Source organism: Oncorhynchus mykiss, chromosome 17 (assembly GCF_013265735.2).
Source record: "Oncorhynchus mykiss isolate Arlee chromosome 17, USDA_OmykA_1.1, whole genome shotgun sequence".
Classification (NCBI taxonomy): Eukaryota; Metazoa; Chordata; class Actinopteri; order Salmoniformes; family Salmonidae; genus Oncorhynchus; species Oncorhynchus mykiss.
Genome location: NC_048581.1, coordinates 71,546,755 through 71,573,937, shown reverse-complemented (window position 1 = coordinate 71,573,937; position 27,183 = coordinate 71,546,755). Strand labels below are relative to the sequence as shown.

The 27,183-nt window shown below is 41.6% G+C and overlaps 1 protein-coding gene across 3 annotated transcripts in view; it reads left to right on the top strand.

Annotated features, from left to right (window-relative positions):
* The first annotated feature begins 4,012 nt into the window (after nt 1-4,012).
* Nucleotides 4,013-27,183, top strand: part of LOC110494502 (leucine-rich repeats and immunoglobulin-like domains 1) — a 50,662-nt gene continuing 27,491 nt past the window's right edge. The window contains exons 1-3 of one of the 3 annotated variants that reach the window (XM_036950567.1): nt 4,013-5,124; nt 19,589-19,660; nt 20,555-20,629. In XM_036950567.1, coding sequence (XP_036806462.1) covers nt 4,922-5,124; nt 19,589-19,660; nt 20,555-20,629 — 350 coding nt within the window. In that variant the 5' untranslated portion in view covers nt 4,013-4,921. Of the gene's footprint in view, nt 5,125-19,172; nt 19,217-19,588; nt 19,661-20,554; nt 20,630-27,183 lie in introns of those variants that run through there. The other 2 variants (XM_036950569.1, XM_036950568.1) reach the window with 2 other exon arrangements.

Below are 27,183 nucleotides of genomic sequence, written 5' to 3'. Positions count from 1 at the left end.
GAACTTTGCGACCTTTTGCCACATTTCAGGCTTCAAACATAAAGATATAAAACTGTATTTTTTTGTGAAGAATCAACAACAAGTGGGACACAATCATGAAGTGGAATGACATTTATTGGATATTTAAAACTTTTTTAACAAATCAAAAACTGAAAAATTGGGCGTGCAAAATTATTCAGCCCCTTTACTTTCAGTGCAGCAAACTCTCCAGAAGTTCAGTGAGGATCTCTGAATGATCCAATGTTGACCTAAATGACTAATGATGATAAATACAATCCACCTGTGTGTAATCAAGTCTCCGTATAAATGCACCTGCACTGTGATAGTCTCAGAGGTCCGTCAAAAGCGGAGAGAGCATCATGAAGAACAAGGAACACACCAGGCAGGTCCGAGACACTGTTGTGAAGAAGTTTAAAGCCGGATTTGGATACAAAAAGATTTCCCAAGCTTTAAACATCCCAAGGAGCACTGTGCAAGCGATAATATTGAAATGGAAGGAGTATCAGACCACTGCAAATCTACCAAGACCTGGCCGTCCCTCTAAACTTTCAGCTCATACAAGGAGAAGACTGATCAGAGATGCAGCCAAGAGGCCCATGATCACTCTGGATGAACTGCAGAGATCTACAGCTGAGGTGGGAGACTCTGTCCATAGGACAACAATCAGTCGTATATTGCACAAATCTGGCCTTTATGGAAGAGTGGCAAGAAGAAAGCCATTTCTTAAAGATATCCATAAAAAGTGTTGTTTAAAGTTTGCCACAAGCCACCTGGGAGACACACCAAACATGTGGAAGAAGGTGCTCTGGTCAGATGAAACCAAAATTGAACTTTTTGGCAACAATGCAAAATGTTATGTTTGGCGTAAAAGCAACACAGCTGAACACACCATCCCCACTGTCAAACATGGTGGTGGCAGCATCATGGTTTGGGCCTGCTTTTCTTCAGCAGGGACAGGGAAGATGGTTAAAACCTGATGGAGTCTGCAAAAGACCTGAGACTGGGACGGAGATTTGTCTTCCAACAAGACAATGATCCAAAACATAAAGATATCCAAAAATAAACATATCCAGGTGTTAGAATGGCCAAGTCAAAGTCCAGACCTGAATCCAATCGAGAATCTGTGGAAAGAACTGAAAACTGCTGTTCACAAATGCTCTCCATCCAACCTTACTGAGCTCAAGCTGTTTTGCAAGGAGGAATGGGAAAAAATTCAGTCTCTCGATGTGCAAAACTGATAGAGACATACCCCAAGCGACTTACAGCTGTAATCGCAGCAAAAGGTGGCGCTACAAAGTATTAACTTAAGGGCGCTGAATAATTTTGAACGCCCAATTTTTCAGTTTTTGATTTGTTAAAAAAGTTTGAAATATCCAATAAATGTCGTTCCACTTCATGATTGTGTCCCACTTGTTGTTGATTCTTCACAAAAAAATACAGTTTTATATATTTATGTTTGAAGCCTGAAATGTGGCAAAAGGTCGCAAAGTTCAAGGGGGCCGAATACTTTCGCAAGGCACTGTACATGTAATGCACACGTGGTGCAGGATGGAGCCATTGTCTTGTGTTGTGATGGAGTGACTTTCACATTATTTTCGTCACAGCATGTAGTAATTCAGCACGTAGTAATTCAGCACACAAGTTTACAGTACGTGTATTGAACAAAGTGTAAAATATCTGGTGAGCTATCTTTCTATCTCTTTAGTTTGTTTGGTACATTATCTAGTGATTGTTACATTCTTTGTACAATGAATAACATTTCATTTGATGACATGTAGACCTTCCCTGGGCAAAGGTGAATTATAACTCTGTGAATGAATTCAACTAATATTTCATTTGTTATCAACAAGATGAACTTTAAGGTTTAATTTGACAGATCCTCATGCACATTCACAGCTGGTACAGCAGAATTATGACTCCAAAAGTCACACAAAAGTCATTTGCACACTAGAAGAAGCCCCACCACCAGATAAATCATATTGGAAAACATGTCAACAGTATTCTCAAAATAGACCACCAAAATACCTGATCTAAATGCCATATCTTTTAAAAGAACATTAAAATGCAAGGCCACATATTTCAGATGGCTGTGATTGTATCCCCTCAACCGCCCATAGTTTCAGTCAAGGAAACATCAGGGACAACATGCAACAAACACCTCACCCCACCTGTGGGCTAGCACACTGTCTATGCATAGCTCAGTACTTGTGAAGCAATGTGAAACCTAGAACTATTAATTGCAAAATGAAAAAGGAACTCATCTACAGGACCATCTGCAGTGCTGCAGGTGTGAATATCCATGTCCCCAGTGTAGTGATTAATTAAATGCATGACAATTCAGGACTTATCCTAACATGTAGCAATAGCTCATACTGAGTCAATCAATAGGACCTGTCATAGCCACAAAAAAAGTAAACGGAAAAAACAGTTCACAAGGCCTAAAGGCTAACAAGTTCAACAATTTATTGCAGATGTGCATTTTGAGACAACGCATTTTGAGACTTCACCATTTGGGAAGAATTATGCGCTATCATGAGACCCATTATAGGACACCTCTGAATCACGTAAAGATCATTCTGAATACAGACTCACAACTCAACTCCAACAAAGATATTTTATCCTTTTAAAATTAGGAAAAGTTCAACATCATTGCAACAATAATGGATTATATATTTTGTTTGTAAACTAAATGGTAACACTACTTATACCTGTATAATAACAATGTAATTACTATAGGACAGTCCCTATGTTAATAACAAACACAGCTCAACTCCCTTACTATGTAACTACAATGCATACTGAATGCAACAACCTAGGGTAGGCTTCCTAAGGTATGCGGAGGTCAGATTTACTTGATCTTTTTTTAAGTTAAGGGCGAAAAAACATTATTCATGGTGAAAGGAATTTTATAATATCTGTACATTATAGGAACACCCGTAAGTACAAAAGTACAATGATTAATGTATTGCTTTAGTATGCAATTAAGAATCAGTGGTAGAGACATTGTAAGTGTGGTGTGTGTTGTTGAAACTATATTTTCAGTTCCTGTTGATACTATGTTCCAGTCTTACTTCTGCTAGCACATGATAGCAATAGGAGGAAGAAGGATTGGGAAACTAACTGCAAATAACAATAAGCTGAACAACTCCTAGCAGAGACATCTTTGTATTAGCAACTATTAATTATGACGATATATGGTATTAAAGTTATGGGACATCACCCTGGCCGGGGTGATCCTCAGTAAGGGATAAAAAGGGAAAACACCATCTTTGTACTGAGTGTGTTACTTGCAAATTACTGTAAGTGTATACTCCGGGTTGCAATCCTTATTAAACAAACTAACCTCTGATCAAATAAGTTTCCTGTGGTCACTTGTGTGCACATAGGGCAGAATTCCCTTACAATAGTATCAGAATGATTTACAGCATTTCCACTGCTATCTATTACGGAAGGCTATCATTATCCGATTATAGTGCTTTAACCTGGTCCTTGTCCCTTTAAAGCGGCACTCAGCAGTAAAAACAATAACATTGCCTAATCCTCACCCCTGGTTTGGTAAAAAGCTGAAGGATGGGGCTGGATAAATTGTATCACTCTCCAATTCCTAGATATCAAAATGATCGTTTTAACCATGTTTTGAAGCTATGTAGTGTGTGTTTACATTTTCTTTGTTCACAAACATTGGAGTAAAACAATCTTATATTTTGGGTTCTGATGGGGTACGACAATTGAACTAAGCTCATGAGGCCTTTATAAGCTATATTAGTCAAGAATCAATGGGTACATATTGTTAATGTATAAGTCCCAAAATGTATGTAGCAACTGCTGATTGCCCCTTTAAGACGCGGTGAGCATGAAAGGAGGTGGTGCGGTTTCACACCCCGGGTGAGAAACATGGGTTGGGTCAACGACTGGTGAGTGACAGCTGGTCACTGGCAGCCTGTAGAATCCTAAACAGCCAGTGAGATTAGGAGTTCACCGTTCCTCAAATTTGAACAGCCAATTGCAAGGGAAATGGGAGGTTCCCTTGTGCATCCAAAGTGGGACTACTATGGAACGAAGACTGAAAAAAAGTAAACTAAATCAAGAATAAACAACTCATAGTGGATACAGTCTGAAGTTTGGGACTGAATTTGTTAATAATCGGACAGCATCTGATAAACATTTCTTAGGCTCTTCGGATAGCATAACGCGTCGAGGGTGCGGCGAAATTGGGATCAATTGGCACTAGCAAGGTGTTTCTTTTTTTGGCGTTTTGCAAGCGTCATAAACGAGAAGTCAACGATAGTTTTCGGCACTAAACTTTGCCTGCCACATTTGCATAGCAATGGAACATTGTATCACAGTCCACGTTTTAGCCAACATTCCATGCCCGCGATGAAGAGAAGATACGTTTCAACGTTTATTTTGAGTGCGGAGGCAACGCGCATAGGCTAGTATTTAGATAGTGTCAATTTATTCTAGGAAAATGTGTGTGTCACTTGTATGTTTGACATGCTGAAAGTTGTATTGAAAATGAGGATCCGCCGTTGATGTTTGCCAGCTTTTTGCCTATTATTTCAATGTTTGCCAAAAACGAATCGCTTTTCCAAGAGTCCTCGTTTTCAGTCTTTTATGGACAAGTTCTACTTGCATTTAATTATGTTTACTTGACAAGTTTGTAGCCTTATTGCTAAGTAAACCGTGAATCAACTTTGATTTCAGACCACATAGGACACGAGGAGAAAGTTGGACTGATAACTTATTTTAAATTACTTATTTGGAAGAGTAGACCTATTGTCTACATCACAAGTGTTTGTTTTTACTTAATTTTAGCACAACGCAATTGATGTACATTAACAGACCTCACTCTTCTCTAAAACTGTATCATATTTCCAATTTGAGGAGAGATCAGTGGCCGCTCGATTAAACTGGATACAAAATGGCGGCGCCCCTGGAGCGAATTGGATCGGGTTCCCACTATGGTTTTTATTTAGTATTCTCGCTGGAACTGTTAATCAATTACGGTTTGAGCTCAGATTTACCATGTGCTCAGAACTGTACCTGCAATGGAGATTCTGTGGACTGTAGTCATTTGGATTTGACAGATACACCGCTGGACCTGCCGATTCGGACAGTTTCCCTGTAAGTAGATTCGAGCTGCCGTATTAATTGACCACCCAATATCAGGATAACATACAATGATGCCGAAGGGAACGCAGCCCTCCACCGACTGTCGGAATCATTGTTGCAAGGACATAAATTAATATTTCAATGAACTTTTATGGAGTTGCCTGATTGCATGGTTGTCTTACTTTGTACCAACCCAAATGAGCTATACATGCATGGACAGCGGAATACGGATAATGTCAAAACAACATCTTTGTCGATTTTTGTCATTTCCACTGAATCTGAATCCCCTTCAATAATAGGCTTTATTGACGTATTAGGCTACTCCCCACCTCTGAATAGGCTACTTCAAGGGTGACCAAAAATATATACATTTGGGAGAAAATAGCCTATATAACTAAATCGTGTCAATTAGGAAGATTTAGATACATTTTCAACAATCTAAACAATATCTACTTATGTATTTGGGCAAATCATTTTTCCAAGGAAATTGACTAGCTTAAATCTCATTGGATTTAAACCTCTGTGTTGTCTAAACATCACCTCATATAGATTTATGACACTTACAATATTAGTCCTTTATCCCCTATTTGGTTCTGTGGCTGTGGCCCACAAATTGGATTTCTAGTAAATTAAGCGTGTATTCTCAAGACATCATTGGCCACAATGGGGACACAGTCTGCAGGTTTGTTTAGGAAATGAGCCAATTGAGAAACATTTTCTTGGAATGTGTCTTGAAATTGAGAACATTTCATTCCTCATCCCATTGAAATGACACAGGTTGTTTATAGACCAGTTACTTTTTTTCAATCATCATTTTGGCTCAAGCAGCAGTGGGACCACTGTTTCAATGGCAATTGTGAATCTTAAGGACAATTCAACTGTTTTGCAGGACTGTGGAGGAGGAGCGAGAGGGATATATATATATATATATATATATGTTTTTTTGGGGGCTTGTTTGTTAAAAAGTGAATCTTCTCAGACTCCCAGGTACTTGTTTGAGGCAGTTTGTCTTCCCCTGGGAAGTGAGGAATGCAACTTTTAAAAAGTCCTCTAAAATGTGAGTAATGATGCCTTATTGCCCTTTAGCACCACAGTGGTGTTTATGGCATAATGTAACACTGATGCATTATATACAGTACTATACTATCTTCAACAACACCACTACTAGAGCAATGGGGACACGTTTCTCATCTGGAATGGCTAAATGCAAACATTGTGGTGTGATATCTGGTGTCTAGACCAAATATATATATATACTTATCTGTAAGTACCTTATTGGTCAAGATTAAGCTGTGACATACTCTTGTTTTCAAATTGAATGGTTTTATTGCATTGAATTAATCTGTAAATCACTTAGGCCGTGTATTTCTCCACATTTATAGAAGCCACAAAGGGAGACTTTCTTCTCTGGTTTTCTATTGAGACTGTATGTGATCCCATTAAAACTCTTATCCCAGTTCATTTGACATGTTGAAAGGAGGAGATGCATTCGTATAGGTAGATTTTTCACTCTGTTTACAAAACGTGTGTGTGGATGGGGGTTGGGCACAGGGGAACTGCCATTCACTCTCGCTCATTACAAAGCATGCACTTTTTTTCCCCTCTTGGCACTTCAAAAAGCTGGGCTTTTAAAAGTTTACTGCACACATTGTGTAGGGAGAGAGGTGGAGATGAATGGGCAGTCACTGTGGATGGCTCACTGGTCAGCTGGAGCAACCTCTATAATTTATGATCAAACGGATATGCCTCATGATTTGGCCTGGTCTGAAGAAAGGTCCACAGACTCACTCAATGCATCACGTAAGGAAGGAGAATATTAAACATGAACATTTTATCAACAAATACCTTTAATCCTCAATCTTAATCCTATAATGATGGAGTAAAATATGATTATCTCATAAATCAGGTCTACATTTATTTAAATTAATTTCCGACTGTTTAGAATTTTATACTATGATTTTTGAATCTAAACATTAAAATAAAACCTTACTAGGATTCATTGAGATCCTAGTTTTAGACCCCATGCTGGGTTTCACACCAAATGTTTGTCTCTCAACCTCTGGGGGAAATGTGCCAAGTGAATTAGTGGGGGAATAAAGTGTCCCTGTTATGTTTAGACCTGGCCTGGGTGGATGCTAGCAGTAATAGCGTTCGGTCAGTCAGTGAGGTGGGTAAGCGGACATTACTGTTGGGTGTCTATAAAAACAAGATTGGTCCAGCTCACAGTGAGCTGCTTTGAACTGGCTCTTCTGTAGCAGAACGCCATTGTGTTGGTTAGGACAAGATGGACGGCTTGTCATGATGGCTTGAGTTTTAAAAATGTCTGAAGTCCTAGATATAATTTTTTGTAATGCTCCTATTATTTAAATTCTTTAATGGTATAAAATAATTACAATGATTACATTTCTCATTCTCTTCATATACTTGTGCTCATGAGCAAATAGTGACTTGCTCTTGTGGTTATATTTTATATAGGCCTAGTGTAGTGATGACAACTCCTACAGTAGCATGGATTTATTAGGGGTAGATGGGGCAGAGACTGGGTGCTCTTCTACAGTATATCCGTCAGTAAGAGCGAGAGTTTTCTGAGGAAACTCTCTGGGCACAGCTTGGTGAAAAATGGAGCCATAATGCCTTCCAGTTGTCAAAAATAGTTTCCCTGTTCTGCCCTGTTTTTACAGCTCCCCTGTGACACTGCTGCCTTGATGTAGATGGTAGGAAACAAGCAGGTGTTTGGCATATTCAGCCAAAGGGAAAGCAGAGGAGATTGATCTTACAGGGAGAGATGACGAGGCATTGAAATAATTAGATGGGGAAATTGGCAAGAGTGACCACTGGTTATTTAGGGAGAATGTTAAATGGTTAATATACTGTACTTCAAAGCAAGAGATTTAAGGGTATTCTATGTTTTTGCTGTTGCCTTTATTAAACGTATCAGAATATAGTGGTAATTATGCATGCCCATAAGGCTGTAAACACATCACAAAGATTGTTCCCTAGATAAGTGCTCTAGTAGTTTCTGATGAATAGCCTAATGATACCCATTGCAGGCTTCCTCTCACTCGTTGAGAATCTCTCTCGAGTGGTGGTTTGACTCGTTTGTGGTCACTGTAAAGTGTCTCTGTCTGCAATGCCATCCGTGTTATGGGTTTTACAGAAGTAAATAAAAGCATGAACATTATTAACATTGGCTCCGATCGATGTGGTTTGATACAGGGACAAAGTAGAGTCCCTGTGTCTGTAAGAAGTCTCTCCTGCTTTGTCCTTCATTTCTACAGCTGTGGTCTACAGTGTCACCTATATTCACTCAAACAGGAAGGAGAATTCTCTGGATTGAGGCAAGAAATGTCAAGCCCTGACAGACAACCAACTACTCACTGCCTCTTTTGACAAACAAGTGTTGCGCGCTCTACCAGTATCACGGTACCAAAACAACATGATACTTATGATTAGTGATGCACCGATATCACATTTTTGGATGATACCGATATTCAATATTTTCCTTGCCAAAATAAACGATACCGATAATTAAAAATTTGAGCGGCCTTTTAAGCATTCTAGTACAGTTAACTATTTAACACACGCATGGACGCATCGGTCTGAGGCACTGCATCTCAGTGCAAGAGGTGTCACTACAGTCCATAGTTTGAATCCAGGCTGTTTCACATCCAGCCGTGGTTGCGAGTCCCATAGGGCGGCGCACACTTGGCCCAGCGTCATCCGGGGTAGGCCGTCATTGTAATTAAGAATTTGTTCTTAACTGACTTGCCTAGTTTTAATAAAGGTTACACACACCACACTGACCAAAAAGTTATTTAGTTGCCTTTTACTTACGTCCCCATTACCAGTAAAACATAATCAAAACCTATTTCTTTCACTTGCTTGCTGTGCTGTTTCTTGTTCATTTGTTCAGTCATTTTATTCTCAACCAGGATTTATATGAAACACCTTTTGGGTTTTTGCATGTCAAATAACACTATTTGACTTGCCAAATAAGCTGGTTGACCAATCAGGACCTGAATATGACTGCCCGTCACATAATTGAATGCATTCATACGTTTTTTATGTAGTTATTACACATTGATTACACTATCACTCGTATTTCATATGTCACAACGATTCAGCGATATGTATGCTATGATGCTGGTAAAGTTGTCTTGCACACCTACGATGCTGGTTATAATTATTATAATTGTTTTTTAAAGCTAGCTAGCTCATGGGTTCAAACAATGTTCTTCCCTCAAAACAGAGCAAAACGAAATCTGTTTCAGTAGCTATCGTTAGCTAGCTAACTATATAACTAGGTGTCATCAAAAATAACCCTAATTTATAAGACGGTTCTTATTTGATTAATGGTGGTCGGAACATCTGTGACGCTAGCAACAATAAGGATTAGCCACAATAGTGGACTTTGCGGTTAACCTTCAAAATAAAAGTATGTCATTGACAGTGATACAAATAGTAGAATTATGGCATAATTGACTAGATCGTGCTAAACTAGGTTGGAATGTTATATAAAATTAACAAAAGACAATAATTTGACATCTGTTGCAATCACACTGGATGTATTATACTTTAGAATTGCATTGGGGGCATACTTATTTCACTGTACAGCCTTACCTATGGATTGTGGATCAATAACATGGGGTATCAGTCTACTCGGTGACACCCAGAGAACATTAGCATTGTACCTCTTATTGCGCGACTCTGAAACAACTGTGAATTGAGCCACATTTATTGTCAACCTATTTGGATTGAACACTATTCCAGAGGAAAAACAATACTGCATGGATGTTTTGGAGTCTGATAACTCTGAGGAACTAAATTAATGGTACAAAAATAGAGTTCCTTCGACTATTTCTCTATTATACTTCAAGAAAGTGTTGTCATCAATCCGGAATATATTGGGTATGGAGTAGACTGTTGCCCCTTTCATTGATCTCCAATCCTTAGGTAAAACTGTACAGTGCAATATGAATGTCAGTACACACAATAGGCTGACTGGGGAGATGATTTAACACAGTCACAGTCCTGCGATAAGAGCTACAACGGCAATATTTACGTGAACTCTTCACAGTTGTGTTCTGTGGGGGTCACCGAGTAGATTGATAAACCATTTCATTGCTTCACATTCCAACCTTGTTTAACGTGATCTAGTCTAAATATGGCACGATTCCACCAATTGTAACCTTCTGCATCACTTTCAGAGAGGTATTTTTATTTTGATGGCAAACTGCAAATTCCACTATTGTGGCTAGCTTCACACCACAACTCGGTCAGGTTGAGCCTCACTAGCCAGATGAAGCTACCTGGCTGCTTTTAACGTTAGCTTTGGGCACCAGGGTTAAGGGTTAAGTAGCTGGCTAGCTATTTATTTTCATGAACTGAAGTTCAATGTCAATAGGCGAACAACAAGTGGCTACCTAGCTAACCCTTACAAGGATTCCTAAATCATTGCTAAGAGCAGTGAAAATGACTGCAATTTCTACTGGTAATTGTTTTCAGGCTGGTTGGTACTAGCTTTGTATTGGTACCAAGCTAAAGCTAGCTAGCTACCCCAGAAGTTGCAGTTGAAAAAATTATGCTTTATTACCACCGTGGTATTGTAAACACATCGTTCACAAGATACATGCTTGTTTGCTGATTTTTTTTTTTTGTACAGCTTTGACAGTGCTACTGATAGTAGTGGTGGTGCCTGGCTTGCATGTGCAAATTCAGAACACACAACATTCTATAATAGAACTGTGTTATTTGACGTGTCAAATTAAAAGCTAATTTAACGCGTCATAGTGTTATTTGACATGTATCATTTTTGACTCGCAAAGACCCAAACGGCGTTCCATAGTATGTCATGAAGTTACTAGCAGTGAAGTTATTACTGTGTAACTCCGGTAAGGCAACATCTGAACAATAGCACACTTGGTGACGTTAGTGTGTACCGGTGCTCGACCAGTTGTGAAAGCCAACATCACCCACAACAGGGAACGGTTGATTGTCAAGGGCAATGAATTCCATTATCTTGGCCTTAATGTATTTCGCCTTTGAGTTGTCTTGCTGAAATGTTCTTACTCTTTCAAATGACTGCGCGATCCACACAGCAGACATTGTGGGCTAGGTTAGGAATGCTGGGTAGCCAACATTTTCCGTGGCGTCATTACGTCATGTACCTACGTTTTATATAGGTATGCACGTCAGCTATGACATCGTTTTTTCAAATCGCCATTAAACTAGACATCGGGCCAATACTGATGTTGGCATTTTTAGCTAATATCGGCTGATTTGGATATGTTCACCGATATATCTTGCATCCCTACTTATGATACCAACATTTTAGAATAGCTTAGTACTGTTTCATATGATGCTACAGAATTTTTCAGCCCTGTTTATAAGCTCAGTTGAATTGAAGCAACAGCCTCTAGTGTCTTGTATGGGCAGTCCAATAATATCCACTTCACTATCATGCTCATATCATATGTGGCAGCTGTAATCAGCCAGCCTCATCCCCTACTAGCCCTCACTCACCTGCTTCTCTCCGTCAGCTCATCATGCACATATCACGTGTGGCAGCTGTAATCAGCCAGCCTCATCCCCTAAACAGCCCTAGCTCACCTGCTTCTCTCAGTCTACTTTTCATGTGCATCTTTTCCTCCGTCAGTTCTTTTAAATATAATTTGGCCTTGATGGCGAGCGGGGATGCAGATCCATACCCTGATTAGTCTTCTATTGTTAGACTTGTACATTGGAGCAGCACGCAAAGCGAGCAATGTTGATACATTGTATAATTTCATCGCCTGTTATAACCAAGCGCACAGACCAGTCTGAGTAGACTGACTGCAAGTTCATTGTCATGCAGCCTCTGAGTGTCAGAGAGGGGAAATTGAGCCTGAAGGCATGCTTGCAGCTTTACAGCAAAGAAAACAGTCTCCAGCCTAAGCAGTTAAAAATTGGCGCGCATTTGATATAATTTCACAAACCATGTCGCTGGCCGCTTTAAACTAATCCCAGGTTGCTAATTATTGGTTTGACAACAAGCACGGTTGTTCAGTCACGTTACCTAGCTAGCTAGTAGCCTGGTAACTTGACATTTATGTTTTTAGGCAAATTTGATTGGCACAGGAAGAAAGGAAAAGGGTACTTGTGCTTCAAAGGCACGATTCATATAGGCCTAATGTAAGTCTAAACTATATCAAATACATTTCTTTCTGGTCCTCCTTCAATTCTGTTTGGAAGGGAGGGAGAGGTCTGTGTTAACTGAAGAGCAAAGAACATTTCAGGCAGTATTTTCCAGATACTGCCACAGTGACATGCAGATCATTATGCATGTATAGTCCTTCCTCCCATTCCTCTAGCCAAATCACTGGTCAGCCTAGTAGCCATTCTATGCAGTATTCTATAATACAGTGTGAAGTTCTACTCTATACAACATATTGAATTGAAGTGAATTTCAGGTTTTTGGAGAACGTTTCGAAAAGGGGAAAAGTGTCTGGGGACAGGATGCTAGGCCACTTTCTGTTATTTTATTTTTCTCTGTGGTATCTATTATTTGGACTAGTGTTGTTGGTATTGTGACAACACTATGACAGATTTTCTGTTACTGCATCATATGCCCCTCTTCTTTCAACCTCTATGGTTTGGCTTTTGCCCAAAGGAAATGGGTTTGTTTTGGTGGTTTCCTGACAGGCTCTGGTCTGATGGTTCCTCTGATCTTGGGTCCAGTTCACCTGGCCTGAGGGGGTGCACTGATGGGGTGGAGATTCTGCTGGGGGGTTTCTGCCTGCTGCCTGTAAGTGTTGTCAACATCACAGTCTAGTGCATGTCTGGTTTAACTGGATAAAAGTTCTGTAGTCTGACTGAACCAACTACAATCAACATGCAAATAAACACTAAAACTTTGCAGAGGAGATTGCTGGTAATCAAGGATGTTGCCATCGTGTGACTGGTTACCATGCATTTTGAGCCAGGTGGTATGAATGAAGGAATGATTGATAGCAGATCAAACTGCCATAATGAAACAAAAGCTAAAACCAAAGCGGTTATCTCCATTTCCTTAACCCCAGATGGACATATCCACAGTGGAACAGCCATACAACAGCAACTGTACAGACTGCAGGACTGTGGCTCTTGTGGTTTCAAGGGCAATTCTTTCTAAGCAGTCTTGTAAACTTGTGGTATTGAGAATTATTTTAGTAGTCTTGGATTCATTTCAGGGGAGCCCAATTTGAGACCAGGGTCTCATTCACAATGTTACACAATAACATTTTATATTCCAAAATAACAAAAGTAGTAAAAAAAAAAGGTACATTTTCAACAAATAAACTATTACAATCAATCGAAACCAATTGCATTCCTTAATTAATTTAACACCAGAGTGCTAAACTTCCCTAGCGGGCATCAGAGAATCAAGATGGCAGGAATTTAGCAGGTTATTGCAACAATGGGGCCTTACGCCTATTATGTCCCTAGGCCCTAAAGCAACATCATCCTCTAGTTTCCTGGGGTTTACCATTATATCCATAGTGCTCTGATTTTATCATTCCTAAAAATAATCCTGTTGGTGCTAATGTTTGATATTTTCAGTAGATAGATGCTCAGTGCTTGCCTCAATTGAAAAGTATGGCTTTTATTTATTGTTTTATGTAAATGTAAACTTTTATACTACAGTTTAAAATGAAATGTGTGTATGTATGGATATAGATAATATCTATATCCATCTATCTAGACAAACACATTAGCAGCAATAAGTGAGTAGAGAAGTCCTTTTCATAACTATAGATAAAAGTTGACATTTACATTAAGTTATGAAGTGAGCTCATCGCTGTGTTCACTGTAATGACAATTGAACAGCTGCTGCCAGAAGTCATTCCATAGGAATCCAGTCAACAGAATAGATGGCCTTTTTTGTTAAGAGACACTGGGGCGCCAGGTTTTTTTTCCTTTTTGTTTAAGCCAGTGTCTACAACGTTGGTTTGATAAATGAATCATCTGTGAATTCTGTAGGCCTACATCTGGTAAGAGTTTGGAAACCTGATTTGAAAAAAAAAAGAGAGCGACTTGGAGAGGTATTGCGAAGTGGAGAACCCTCTAAACAGGCTGCCACAACCAAGAGCTGATAGCTGTGTGCTCACCAGAGCCAAGCATTCTTACCTTCCAAAAAACCTGCAGTGGCCGTGTCCACTTATTTAGTAGAAAACAGAGGCTTTCAGTACCTGCACATAAATCCACACACACAGGCCTACATACAGTTGTTTATAAAGTTCAGGCCTGTATTTGGCCCCATTCTCTCTCCATGGATGATGTGTAATTATTGCAGGCTTTTCTTTTTGCAAGCATAATAAACATTAAGCAGGGGGAAATATATTGTTCAATGATCAGTCATTTTCTTCACTTTGAAGTGCAGAATATAAGATCAGCGGCTAGTCGAGGGAACTGGAACAATACTCCCTCAGAATGGACATATTGATGTTATTCTTTCAGATTCATTGAGGCGGTTCATTTCCTTTTGCTCGTAATCAAGGAGTCTAGCGACTGTGGAACAATTTGCTATCAAACTCCAATAAAATCAAATCAAATGTATTTATAAAGCCCTTCGTACATCAGCTGATATCTCAAAGTGCTGTACAGAAACCCAGCCTAAAACCCCAAACAGCAAGCAATGCAGGTGTAGAAGCACGGTGGCTAGGAAAAACTCCCTAGAAAGGCCAAAACCTAGGAAGAAACCTAGAGAGGAACCAGGCTATGTGGCGTGGCCAGTCCTCTTCTGGCTGTGCCGGGTGGAAATTATAACAGAACATGGCCAGGATGTTCAAATGTTCATAAATGACCAGCATGGTCGAATAATAATAAGGCAGAACAGTTGAAACTGGAGCAGCAGCACGGCCAGGTAGACTGGGGACAGCAAGGAGTCATCATGTCAGGTAGTCCTGGGGCATGGTCCTAGGGCTCAGGTCCTCCGAGAGAGAGAAGGAGAGAATTAGAGAACGCACACTTAGATTCACACAGGACACCGAATAGGACAGGAGAAGTACTCCAGATATAACAAACTGACCCTAGCCCCCCGACACACAAACTACTGCAATCCGGGTGTGTATTGTGCATGAGACTGTGTTGTGTGCTCCTCCCTCATGTGGCATCTTTGGGCCTAAGTTCATGCTGAGCCCTGTTTGGCTATATCAACTTTTAAGGTATACCGGTATGGATTTTTACAATAGTCTACAAAGTTATTTTGATAAAGTGCTAAATTAAAAGTTAAACTAAAATTGACTACTTCTCTTTCAGTTTGGTTGAGTATAAAACCATCAGAATGGAGAAATCCCATTGAAGCCACTGAAGATTCATTTGTTACCATCCTAGGGTCCTGCACTACTCAACATATTTAGAAATGTAATCATTCAGAAACATAATGCTGACTTACCGATATTTCGGCCATATCGCCCAGCCCTCTTGGTGTGGTGGGGCACCATTGCTAAATGAATATTGTTGAAACACTGGGTGTATTGTGACACTTTTTAAATAAAAATGTTTTTGTTTGTGGCTGCTTTCTCAGTCTTGTCCACCCTCTCTTGCCTGTGTTTTGCGGGAGTCCAAAACAGTGGTGGTGGTACTCCTGTGTATGCTCTAACTGCCGTTGCCTGGCTGTAAATGGGCCTTTATGACAGGAAGGTAGGAGGGGAGGGGGGGGGGGGGGACAGCACAGTGTTGTATTGTGCTCTCTTTGCCTCTGTCTGGCTGGCCCTCTTTTTGGCCTATGTGCGCTCTCCCTCTTCTCCTAGCTCCCCGACAGACGGAAGGTTATTCTTTGACCAATTTATGGCTGGTCAGACCACATAAAAGCTCTGCTGTTTCCCAGCTGCATCACAGAGGCCCTATTGCTGATATCATTTCACACTTCCAAAGAGCGAAGTTCACACATCTTATCAGCGATAGAGATGAGCAGATAGAAGATTCCGGTCTAGTAGAACCCTTCCCCACCCCCCTGCAGTCTGCCTTTAATTATGATGGCACTGTCATAAGAAATAACATCACTCCCAAGCTCTTTGACGGAATACAAAACAAGTCAATGTGGTGTTTTTTGGGAGTCGTGATGAAGGGTTTATGACGTCAATCCAACAATGTGTAATGGTTGAAGTCTAGTGCTGTGGGGGGCTTTGAGTGTTTTGGGAGGTTTGAGGCAGGTCAGATTGTCTTGTCAGACAGGTTTTATAGCTTTATCGCTGCTCTAATGCGGTCTGAGTGGCCAAGAGAACCTGTACCCTCCTGAGCTACCTCTAACTGTGTTGCTATTGACCTGAGGTCTCTAGAGTAGACTGTGCTTCAGGGCAACAGGTGGACTGGGAAGTGGCAGTAGATTAAATGACCTGGCCTAGTATGTATTCCTAGACAAGTCTGTTCAGTCTAGGCCTCTCCATCCTCCACTTCCACCTTCACCTCAGTTGATCCTGGTTGCACAACTCCTTGCATGCTTTAGATCAGGGATGGGGAAACTGCCCCCCCTTGTAGACCTGCTGATTTATGTATTTTTTCCTCCATTATTTATTTGGCTAAAAGCTAGGCATGAATTACCTTGCTGACACTTTCTGGTCAAGAACATAGCGCTGTGATCTTGATCATGCTGACTAATGTTAAACAAGCCTGCTCATTTAGATAAACAGCAGAATTCTTGCTGTGCCATGCAATGGAATTCACCATTCCAGAGTTTCAGCAGAGGGAATAACTTTTTGTAGTGTTCGCCACACTCCATCACAGATTTCTCTTAGCTTTCAAAATAATGTGTTTTTGGACTGGTAAATTGACCACGGAGATCATTGAGGTTAAGAGTTTTTGGACATATCAAAGTTTATTTGTCACGTGCACCGAATACAACAGGTGTAGTAGACTGTGAAATGCTTACTTACAGGCTCTAACCAATGGTGCGAAAAAAGGTTGTGTGTGTGTGTGTGTGTGTGTGTGTGTGTGTGTGTGTGTGTGTGTGTGTGTGTAGGTAAGTAAAGAAATAAAACAACAGTAAAAATACATTTTTACTGTTAGTCGGGCTTATTGAGGTAGTGTGTACATGTAGATATGGTTAAAGTGACTGCATATATGATGAACAGAAAGTAGCAGTAGCGTAAAAGAGGGGTTGGCGGGTGGTGGGTGGGACACAATGCAGATAGCCTGGTTAGCCAATGTGCGGGAGCACTGGTTGGTCTGCCCAATTGAGGTAGTATGTACATGAATATATAGTTAAAGTGACTATGCATATATGATAAACAGAGAGTAGCAGCAGCGTAAAAAAAGAGGGGTTGGGGGGGGGCAAATAGTCCGGGCAGCCATTTGATTACCTGTTCAGGAGTCTTATGGCTTGGGGGTAAAAACTGTTGAGAAGCATTTTTGTTCTAGACTTGGCACTCGGGTACCGCTTGCCATGCGGTAGTAGAGAGAACAGTCTATGACTGGGGTGGCTGGGGTCTTTGACAAATTTTAGGGCCTTCCTCTGACACCGCCTAGTGTAGAGGTCCTGGATGGCAGGCAGTTTAGCCCCAGTGATGTACTGGGCCGTATGCACTACCCTCTGTAGTGCCTTGCGGTCAGAGGCCGAGCAATTGCCGTACCAGCCAGTGATGCTCTCGATGTTGCAGCTGTAGAACCTTTTGAGGATCTCAGGACCCATGCCAAATCTTTTTAGTTTCCTGAGGGGGAATAGGCTTTATGTGCTCTCTTCACGACTGTCTTGGTGCGTTTGGACCATTCTAGTTTGTTGTTGATGTGGACACCAAGGAACTTGAAGCTCTCAACCTGCTCCACTACAGCCCCGTTGATGAGAATGGGGGCGTGCTCAGTCCTCCTTTTCCTGTCGTCCGCAATAATCTCCTTAGTCTTGGTTACGTTGAGGGATAGGTTGTTATTCTGGCACCACCCGGCCAGGTCTCTGACTTCCTCCCTATAGGCTGTCTCGTCGTCATAAAGTGACTATGCATATAAGATAGAGTAGCAGCAGCGTAAAAGAGGGGTTTGAGGGGGGAGGGCACACAATGCAAATAGTCAGGAATCTTATGGCTTGAGGGTAAAAACTGTTGAAGCCTTTTTGTCCTAGACTTGACATTTTAGTTTTTAAAGCCTAGGTTTTTTGGGCTTTTTCTGTCCGATAGCCTTCGCCACCTGTGTTGTGCCCAGTACATTGGATTGTGCCCCTGAAGCTGGTGTGGTTTGGCTGATTCTTTAGAACGTTAGCCCCAGTCAGTGAGGCGTAATACCACCCCCTCTACTTGCGACTGTAGAACAGAAGGAAGCTATGGTGTCTTCACCAGCTGCTCATACAGTAGGTGTTAAAACACACTGAAACTTATCTGATCAGATAGGCAAGACAATGAAGGTGAATGAACAAGGGAAGACACATCTGGAGTTGTATAAACACTCCCTTGGCCTTCCTGAGATTGAGAATACATACAAACACACACCGTTTGTTTGTTATTGTGGTCTCTGGCACCAGATTTTTCTCCCAATGTGACCTTCTCTCTACTCTAAATGGACAACAGCAAACAATGACACGCTCTACATTTCTGTAGTTCTTTTATCTTATACCAATATAGCACTCAGCTTGTTTTTCCTTCTGAAAGCTGTTGAGGGGGCAGCAGCCCTCTGTACGGTGTTTTATTGGTTGTTTGTAATGAGGAGCTCTCCAGTTAAGCTTTATTATCCTCAGTTTGCACTGATCAGGGCCTTGTTAAAGGCTGGCGCTGATTGTTGTGGAAGATTACTGTGGTCGGTGTCGCTCACTGTGCTGCGCTGAGGCGGTGTTCTCAGCTGTGTTTGTACCTTCTTGTGCCGCCCAGCCTGGCAGAGGAAACCCTGTGATTTTTCACTTTGCTTCAGTATAATGCGGTAATTGTCTCCTGTAACAGGGACAGCAATTTAGCAATCTGTGGTACAATGGCGGTGGGAGGGCCCTGCCAATTATCGTAACACACCGCCCTATCAGGGCTGCCTGCGGGGCTCACACACTCTACCATTTATCTCCTCACACACACGCATACTGTAGAGACTGACTTATCTCGGCAGGTAGCCTAATGGTTAGAGCGTTGGGCCAGTAACCGAAAGGCTGCTAAGATCAAATCCCTGAGCTGACAAGGTAACAATCTGTCGTTCTGCCTCTGAACAAGGCAGTTGACCCACTGTTCCTAGGCTGTCATTGTAAATAAGAATTTGTTCTTAACTGACTTGCCTAGTTAATGTTCGTCTCTGTGCAAGTGAAGTGGTGGCTATTAAATGCATTGTTAGTCTAAACTGCAAATTGACTTGTACACAGATGGATGTCTGTGTATCCATTGTGTAAACCAAGTCAGAATCAGTATTGATTGGGAACAGTACCCAAATGGGACTACAGGGTTGTCACAATGTTAGAGGGAGTTCTCACAGTTGGGGGGAAAACCCCTGTAAAATGGAGAGTCAGGTGGTGACGGGTGTATCAACAATACTAATCAGTCTGTTCTCTTTATTACAGACATCTTGGCCACAACAAGCTGACAGCCATTGACGTCGAAGTCTTCTCGAACCTCCCAAACCTACGAGAGCTGTAAGTTCCTCAGACATGATACTCTCTCCTCCCTCTGTCTCTCTGTGAGAATTCTTCTCTCACCCAGGAGTTCCCCTTGGCTTTGTGTGTGTGTGTGTGCACTGGGCTCAGCCTTTTTAAATGGCCCTCATTCAGAACAGCACAGTATCGATTGTCAAGCAGACAGATGATCTATGAACGCAGTTCCTCACAAAGTGCTTCCCCTTCATGTTCTAATGGACTGCCCTGTGTGTTTGTGTGCTTAGTCTAATGAAATGTTTTCTGTTAGCAGTAGGCCTAGAAGGCTTCCCAATGATGGTATTAGACGGAGCATCAGTTATGTCCTTACTGGACAGTACCCTGAACAAACATGGCAGTAGATCGGCATCTCACACATGGAACACTCACCATAATTGTCAGGTCCCTAACTGCTATGTAGGACAGTAGTGTCAACGGACAGAAATTCTGTCACACACACACTCTACATTCTAGCATCCTTGTATGTATTGTCTTGAAATTAGTCCAATTGAGAATAAAGTAGGGCTGGTGGTTTCTATATTAAGCTTTCTCCATCACTTGACACTAGTCAGGCTGAACCCTGGCTTGTAAATATTTGATACATTCAGGAGGGTCGATCTCAACCCAGGTAGGGAGGGCACAGACACTCTGACATCTGTTAGAGCCCAAGCACACACACTAGCCAGACACAGCTTTATCCAGCTATGTTTTACTCACATGCAATTCTGTTATTCTAGGAATGAATCTTACACACTTCAGATGGATACAGTAACTCCATATCTATTTCCTTACTACACTGTCAACCCCAGTTCCATGTTATCTCAATACAATGTTGTGTTACTTTCTCCTTTCAATCCATTATGTCCTCTAACATCATTGCGTCTGTGTTTCCCTCAGGCGCCTGGACCATAATGAGCTGACGTCCATCCCTGATCTAGGTCAGGCTATGTCTAAGATTGCTTTCCTCTACCTGTGAGTACACCTTTCATTTACCAGCATGGGGATGTCAAGCTGGCATCCCACTGTCCTCAAACTGCTATCCCTCACTGACTTGTCAATGTGTGTTTGAGTGCAAGTTTAGTTATGACCAAGAATCAGGGGCATCAATTGTGTATGGCAGTCGTCATACCCTAGCTCAACACCAACAATTTAAAATAGGCCACGAAAATCATTTCAATCCTGATTTTAAAAGGCAAATGCCGTTTGACGGGCTGGCTTTAGGACCATGCGGATGGCTCAGAGCTGGTGGGCAGGCTGTTTGATGGAGAGCTTATCGACATAGCTGCAGTGAACAGTGCAACTTTTCTCTCATAACAGTGCAGATGTAGTAGATGGCTAGGTAACTGGCCTGACATGAAATTTAACTAGAGTTTTTAATCCCGATGAAGAAATGCAGTAAATGAGCTTTAATTGTATTTAAAAAAAGAACCCCAGGCAACCTGTTAACTTTGCCATACCCTATGTTAAAAAATGATGCCCCTGCCAAGAATACTGGTGAGACACTCATTCTATTTGAATTGCTATGCTATGACGGTAGTATGTCAGAGATGCACTATATATACGAAAGGATGTGGACACCCCTTCAAATTAGTGGATTTGGCTATTTCAGCCACACTCGTTGCTGACCGGTGTATAAAATTGATCACACCGCAATCTCCGTAGACAAACATTGGCAGTAGAATGGTCTTACTGAAGAGCTCCGTGACTTTCAACTTGGCACTGTCATAGGATTTTTGCTCTGCTAGAGCTGCCCTGGTCAACTGTCAGTGCTGTTATTGTGAAGTGGAAAGGTCTAGGAGCAACAACGGCTCAGCAGCAAAGTGGTAGGCCACACAAGCTCACAGAACAGGACCGTCGAGTGCTGAAGTGCGCAGCGTGTAAAAATTGTCTGTCCTCGGTTGCAACACTCACTACTGAGTTCCAAACTGCCTCTGGAAGCAACGTCAACACAGGAACTGTTCATCGGGAGCTTCATGAAATGGGTTTCCATGGCTGAGCAGCGGCACACAAGCCTACGATCACCATGCGAAATGCCAAGCGTCGGCTGGAGTGGTGTAAAGCTTGCCGCCATTGGAATCTGGAGCAGTGGAAACGTGTTCTCTGGAGTGCTGAATCGCTTCACCATCTGGCAGTCCAACTGACAAGTCTGGGTTTGATGGTAGCCAGGAGAATGCTACCTGCCTGAATGCATAGTGCCAACTGTAAAGTTTGGTGGAGGAGGAATAATAGTCTGGGGCTGTTTTTCATGGTTTGGGCTAGGCCCCTTAGTTCCAGTGAAGGGGAATCTTAACACTACAGCATACAATGACAATCTAGACAATTCAGCACTTCCAAATTTGTGGCAACAGCAAGGCCCTTTCCTGTTTCAGCATGACAATTCCCCCGTGCACAAAGGGAGGTCCATGCAGAAAAGGTTTGTCGAGATCGGTGTGGAAGAACTTGACTGGCCTGCACAGAGCCCTGACCTCAACCCCCTCAAACACATTTGGGATGAATTGGAACGCCGACTCTGAGCCAGGCCTATTCACCCAACATCAGTGCCCGACCTCACTAATGCTCTTGTGGCTGAATGGAAGCAAGTCACCACAGCAATGTTCCAACATCTAGTGGAAAGCCTTCCTAGAAAAGTGGAGGCTGTTTATAGCCACCAAGGGGGGACGAAGCTCACACTTACTTTTGGTCATGTAGTGTACATTGATTGCCTCTCTTTAATGGATGTGAAGCATTGACTGTGCTGAGCACTGAGACTAGTGCTCCAGAGTTCTATCCTGGTTACAGTTTGTGAAACTCTGCCTGGAGGGACTGCCTGTGCTGGCATCTCACAGGAGATTTACTGCCCTATTTTGGAAGAGCCGCTGTGTGTGTGTGTCACAGCTGTGAGCCCAGTGGCTGACCCTCGACAGACACACAATTGTGACACTGTCCTGCTTGCCTGGCCTGTTTTCCGGCCTCCAACAGTTCACCCGTCATGGTGGCTACAGAACATTCTAGTTTCTAGGGATGTAATGATTCAAATCAGTCTGATTCAAATGTTTAAGTTACGAGAGCATCGGTCTGCGGACGCCAAACCGATTCAAATGTAGCGTGCATCAGTCAGAAAATGTATTCCTTTGTGACAACTGATGCGCCCTCTCCTTCAGTGTCAAACTAAGCATGTAATGGTTTTGACAGACATTGATCGACAAGTAATTTTGCACGCCGAACAACCCCAGGGAATATCAGAAGCCTAGTGAAATTGCCTACTGTGCCCAGCTTCACATGCTGAGAAACGCAAGGTAGACTGCTTGTTCTTGATCATGTACATCTGCGTGGCACCTTCAGCATTCAAATGCTAAAAGTATTTTTACCCCTCGACTTATTCCACATTTTGTTGCGTTACAGCCTGAATTAAAAATGGATTAAATGTTTGTTTCTTCTCAACTATTTACACACAATACCCCATAATGGCAAAGGGAAAACGTGTTTTTAGAAATGTTTGCACATCTATTGAAAATGAAATACAGATATCTAATTTACCTAAATATTTTTACGAAATGTATCTATCATTTCTTATAACCGAAAAGTATTCACACCCCTGAGTCAATACAAGTTAGAATCACGTTTGGCAGCAATTACAGCTGTGAGTCTTTCTGGGTAAGTCTACCCAATATTGGCACATTATTCTTTAAAAAATTCTTCAAACTCTGTCATGATAGGAAGGACGCCTGTAGTGGCTGGGTGTATTGATACACCATCCAAAGTGTAATTAATAACTTCACCATGCTCAAAGGGATATTCAATGTCTTATTTTTATTTTGTTTAAGCTATCAAAAGGTACCTGTCTTTGAGGCGTTGGGAAACCTCCTTGGTCTTTGTGGTTGAATGTGGACTTGAAATTCACTACTCGACTGAGGGACCTTACAGATAATTGTAAGTTGTTATATGACTTGTTAAGCACATTTTTACTCCTGATCTTATTTAGTCCTGCCGTAACAAAGGGGTTGAATACTTACTGACTCAAGACATTTCAGTTTTTCATTTTTAATTCATTTCTAAAAACATAATTCCACTTTGACATTATTTTGTATTTTTTTTATTTAACCCTTATTTTACCAGGTACGTTTACTGAGAACACGTTCTCATTCACAAGCATGACCTGGGGAGTAGTTACAGGAGAAGGAAAACTAGTTGCACATCCCTGATCACTCTATTGAAGCAAAAAAAACACTTAACTCAATATAAAACAGCACCCTTGTCAATACACAGCTGGACTCTTCTGCTCCCAATTTCTCCAGTTGTGCTATTTACAAACAAACCCTGTTCTGGGGGACTACAGTAAGCCTCATAATGTAAAATAATTATTTATCTTGTAACGTATTGCACAAGTCTACTGAAGATCCAAGGTCCAACATCACTACTCTGGACGGTTCTGACTTAGAATATGTAGACAACTACAAATACCTACAGTGCCTTGCGAAAGTATTCGGCCCCCTTGAACTTTGCGACCTTTTGCCACATTTCAGGCTTCAAACATAAAGATATAAAACTGTATTTTTTTTGTGAAGAATCAACAACAAGTGGGACACAATCATGAAGTGGAACGACATTTATTGGATATTTCAAACTTTTTTAACAAATCAAAAACTGAAAAATTGGGCGTGCAAAATTATTCAGCCCCCTTAAGTTAATACTTTGTAGCGCCACCTTTTGCTGCGATTACAGCTGTAAGTCGCTTGGGGTATGTCTATCAGTTTTGCACATCGAGAGACTGAAATTTTTTCCCATTCCTCCTTGCAAAACAGCTCGAGCTCAGTGAGGTTGGATGGAGAGCATTTGTGAACAGCAGTTTTCAGTTCTTTCCACAGATTCTCGATTGGATTCAGGTCTGGACTTTGACTTGGCCATTCTAACACCTGGATATGTTTATTTTTGAACCATTCCATTGTAGATTTTGCTTTATGTTTTGGATCATTGTCTTGTTGGAAGACAAATCTCTGTCCCAGTCTCAGGTCTTTTGCAGACTCCATCAGGTTTTCTTCCAGAATGGTCCTGTATTTGGCTCCATCCATCTTCCCATCAATTTTAACCATCTTCCCTGTCCCTGCTGAAGAAAAGCAGGCCCAAACCATGATGCTGCCACCACCATGTTTGACAGTGGGGATGGTGTGTTCAGCTGTGTTGCTTTTACGCCAAACATAACGTTTTGCATTGTTGCCAAAAAGTTCAATTTTGGTTTCATCTGACCAGAGCACCTTCTTCCACATGTTTGGTGTGTCTCCCAGGTGGCTTGTGGCAAACTTTAAGCAACACTTTTTATGGATATCTTTAAGAAATGGCTTTCTTCTTGCCACTCTTCCATAAAGGCCAGATTTGTGCAATATACGACTGATTGTTGTCCTATGGACAGAGTCTCCCACCTCAGCTGTAGATCTCTGCAGTTCATCCAGAGTGATCATGGGCCTCTTGGCTGCATCTCTGATCAGTCTTCTCCTTGTATGAGCTGAAAGTTTAGAGGGACGGCCAGGTCTTGGTAGATTTGCAGTGGTCTGATACTCCTTCCATTTCAATATTATCGCTTGCACAGTGCTCCTTGGGATGTTTAAAGCTTGGGAAATCTTTTTGTATCCAAATCCGGCTTTAAACTTCTTCACAACAGTATCTCGGACCTGCCTGGTGTGTTCCTTATTCTTCATGATGCTCTCTGCACTTTTAACGGACCTCTGAGACTATCACAGTGCAGGTGCATTTATACGGAGACTTGATTACACACAGGTGGATTGTATTTATCATCATTAGTCATTTAGGTCAACATTGGATCATTCAGAGATCCTCACTGAACTTCTGGAGAGAGTTTGCTGCACTGAAAGTAAAGGGGCTGAATAATTTTGCACGCCCAATTTTTCAGTTTTTGATTTGTTAAAAAAGTTTGAAATATCCAATAAATGTCGTTCCACTTCATGATTGTGTCCCACTTGTTGTTGATTCTTCACAAAAAAATACAGTTTTATATCTTTATGTTTGAAGCCTGAAATGTGGCAAAAGGTCGCAAAGTTCAAGGGGGCCGAATACTTTCGCAAGGCACTGTAGGTGTCTGGTTAGACTGTAAACTCTCCTTCCAGACTCACATCAAACATCTCCAATCCAAAGTTAAGTCTAGAATTGGCTTCCTATTTCGCAACAAAGCATCCTTCACTCATGACCATCCTACCGATCCTCGACTTTGGCGATGTCAGTTACAAAATAGCCTCCAATGCCCTACTCAATAAATGCAGTCTATCACAGTGCCATCCGTTTTGTCACCAAAGCCCCATATGCTACCCACCACTGCGACCTGTACACTCTCGTTGGCTAGCCCTCGCTTCATACTCGTCGCCAAACCCACTGGCTCCATGTCATCTACAAGACCCTGCTAGGTAAAGTCCCCCCTTATCTCAGCTCGCTGGTCACCATAACAGCACCCACCTGTAGCACGCACTCCAGCAGGTATATCTCTCTGGTAACCCCCAAAGCCAATTCTTCCTTTGGCCGCCTCTCCTTCCAGTTCTCTGCTGCCAATAACTGGAACGAACTACAAACATCTCTGAAACTGGAAACCCTTATCTCCCTCACTAGCTTTAAGCACCAGCTGTCAGAGCAGCTCACAGATTACTGCACCTGTACATAGCCCATCTATAATTTAGCCCAAACAACTACCTCTCCCCCTACTGTATTTATTTATTTTGCACCCCATTATTTCTATCTCTACTTTGCACATTCTTCCACTGCACATCAACCATTCCAGTGTTTAACTTGCAAAATTGTATTTACTTTGCCACTATGGCATTTTTGCCTTTACCTCCCTTATCTCACCTCATTTGCTCACATCGTATATAGACTTATTTTTCTACTGTATTATTGACTGTATGTTTGTTTTACTCCATGTGTAACTCTGTTGTGTGTCGAACTGCTTTGCTTTGTCTTGGCCAGGTCGCAATTGTAAATGAGAACTTGTTCTCAACTTGCTGACCTGGTTAAATAAAGATAAAATGAAAAATATATATATTTAAAAAAATGGCTACAAATATTCTCTAATGAATCGTACTCAAACTAATACGTATCGTTCCTGTATCGGAGCCCATGCATCGAATCGTCTTGAAAGGGAAAGATGCACATCCCCACTAGCTTCTCACTCATCCTGAAACAAGAGAAAGCCCTTCGGCTCAGTCTCAACAGTTAACGTTAAAGACAGTTTGCAGCATGTCTGTGTGTTTGTATTACACCTCTAACACCCACTTTCATTCTGTCACTTCTGTGGTAGTAACGGTACACAGGAGGCTCCTGTAAAATGCACCATCACCATGTATCACTTCCAGTCTTTGTAATAGTCATCCCTGCCTCTCCCTGTCACCCATCAGACCCTCAAATAGGCTGTGTACTGTGCTCACTAACTCAGTCATCTGATTAACTTATGACTGTCTGAAACTCCATGTCCAACATTAGGATATGTTGGAGGTTGATTTTGAGTGTTTTCATTGCCTCGAACAGTAGTCTGCCTGATTCTAGGTCAC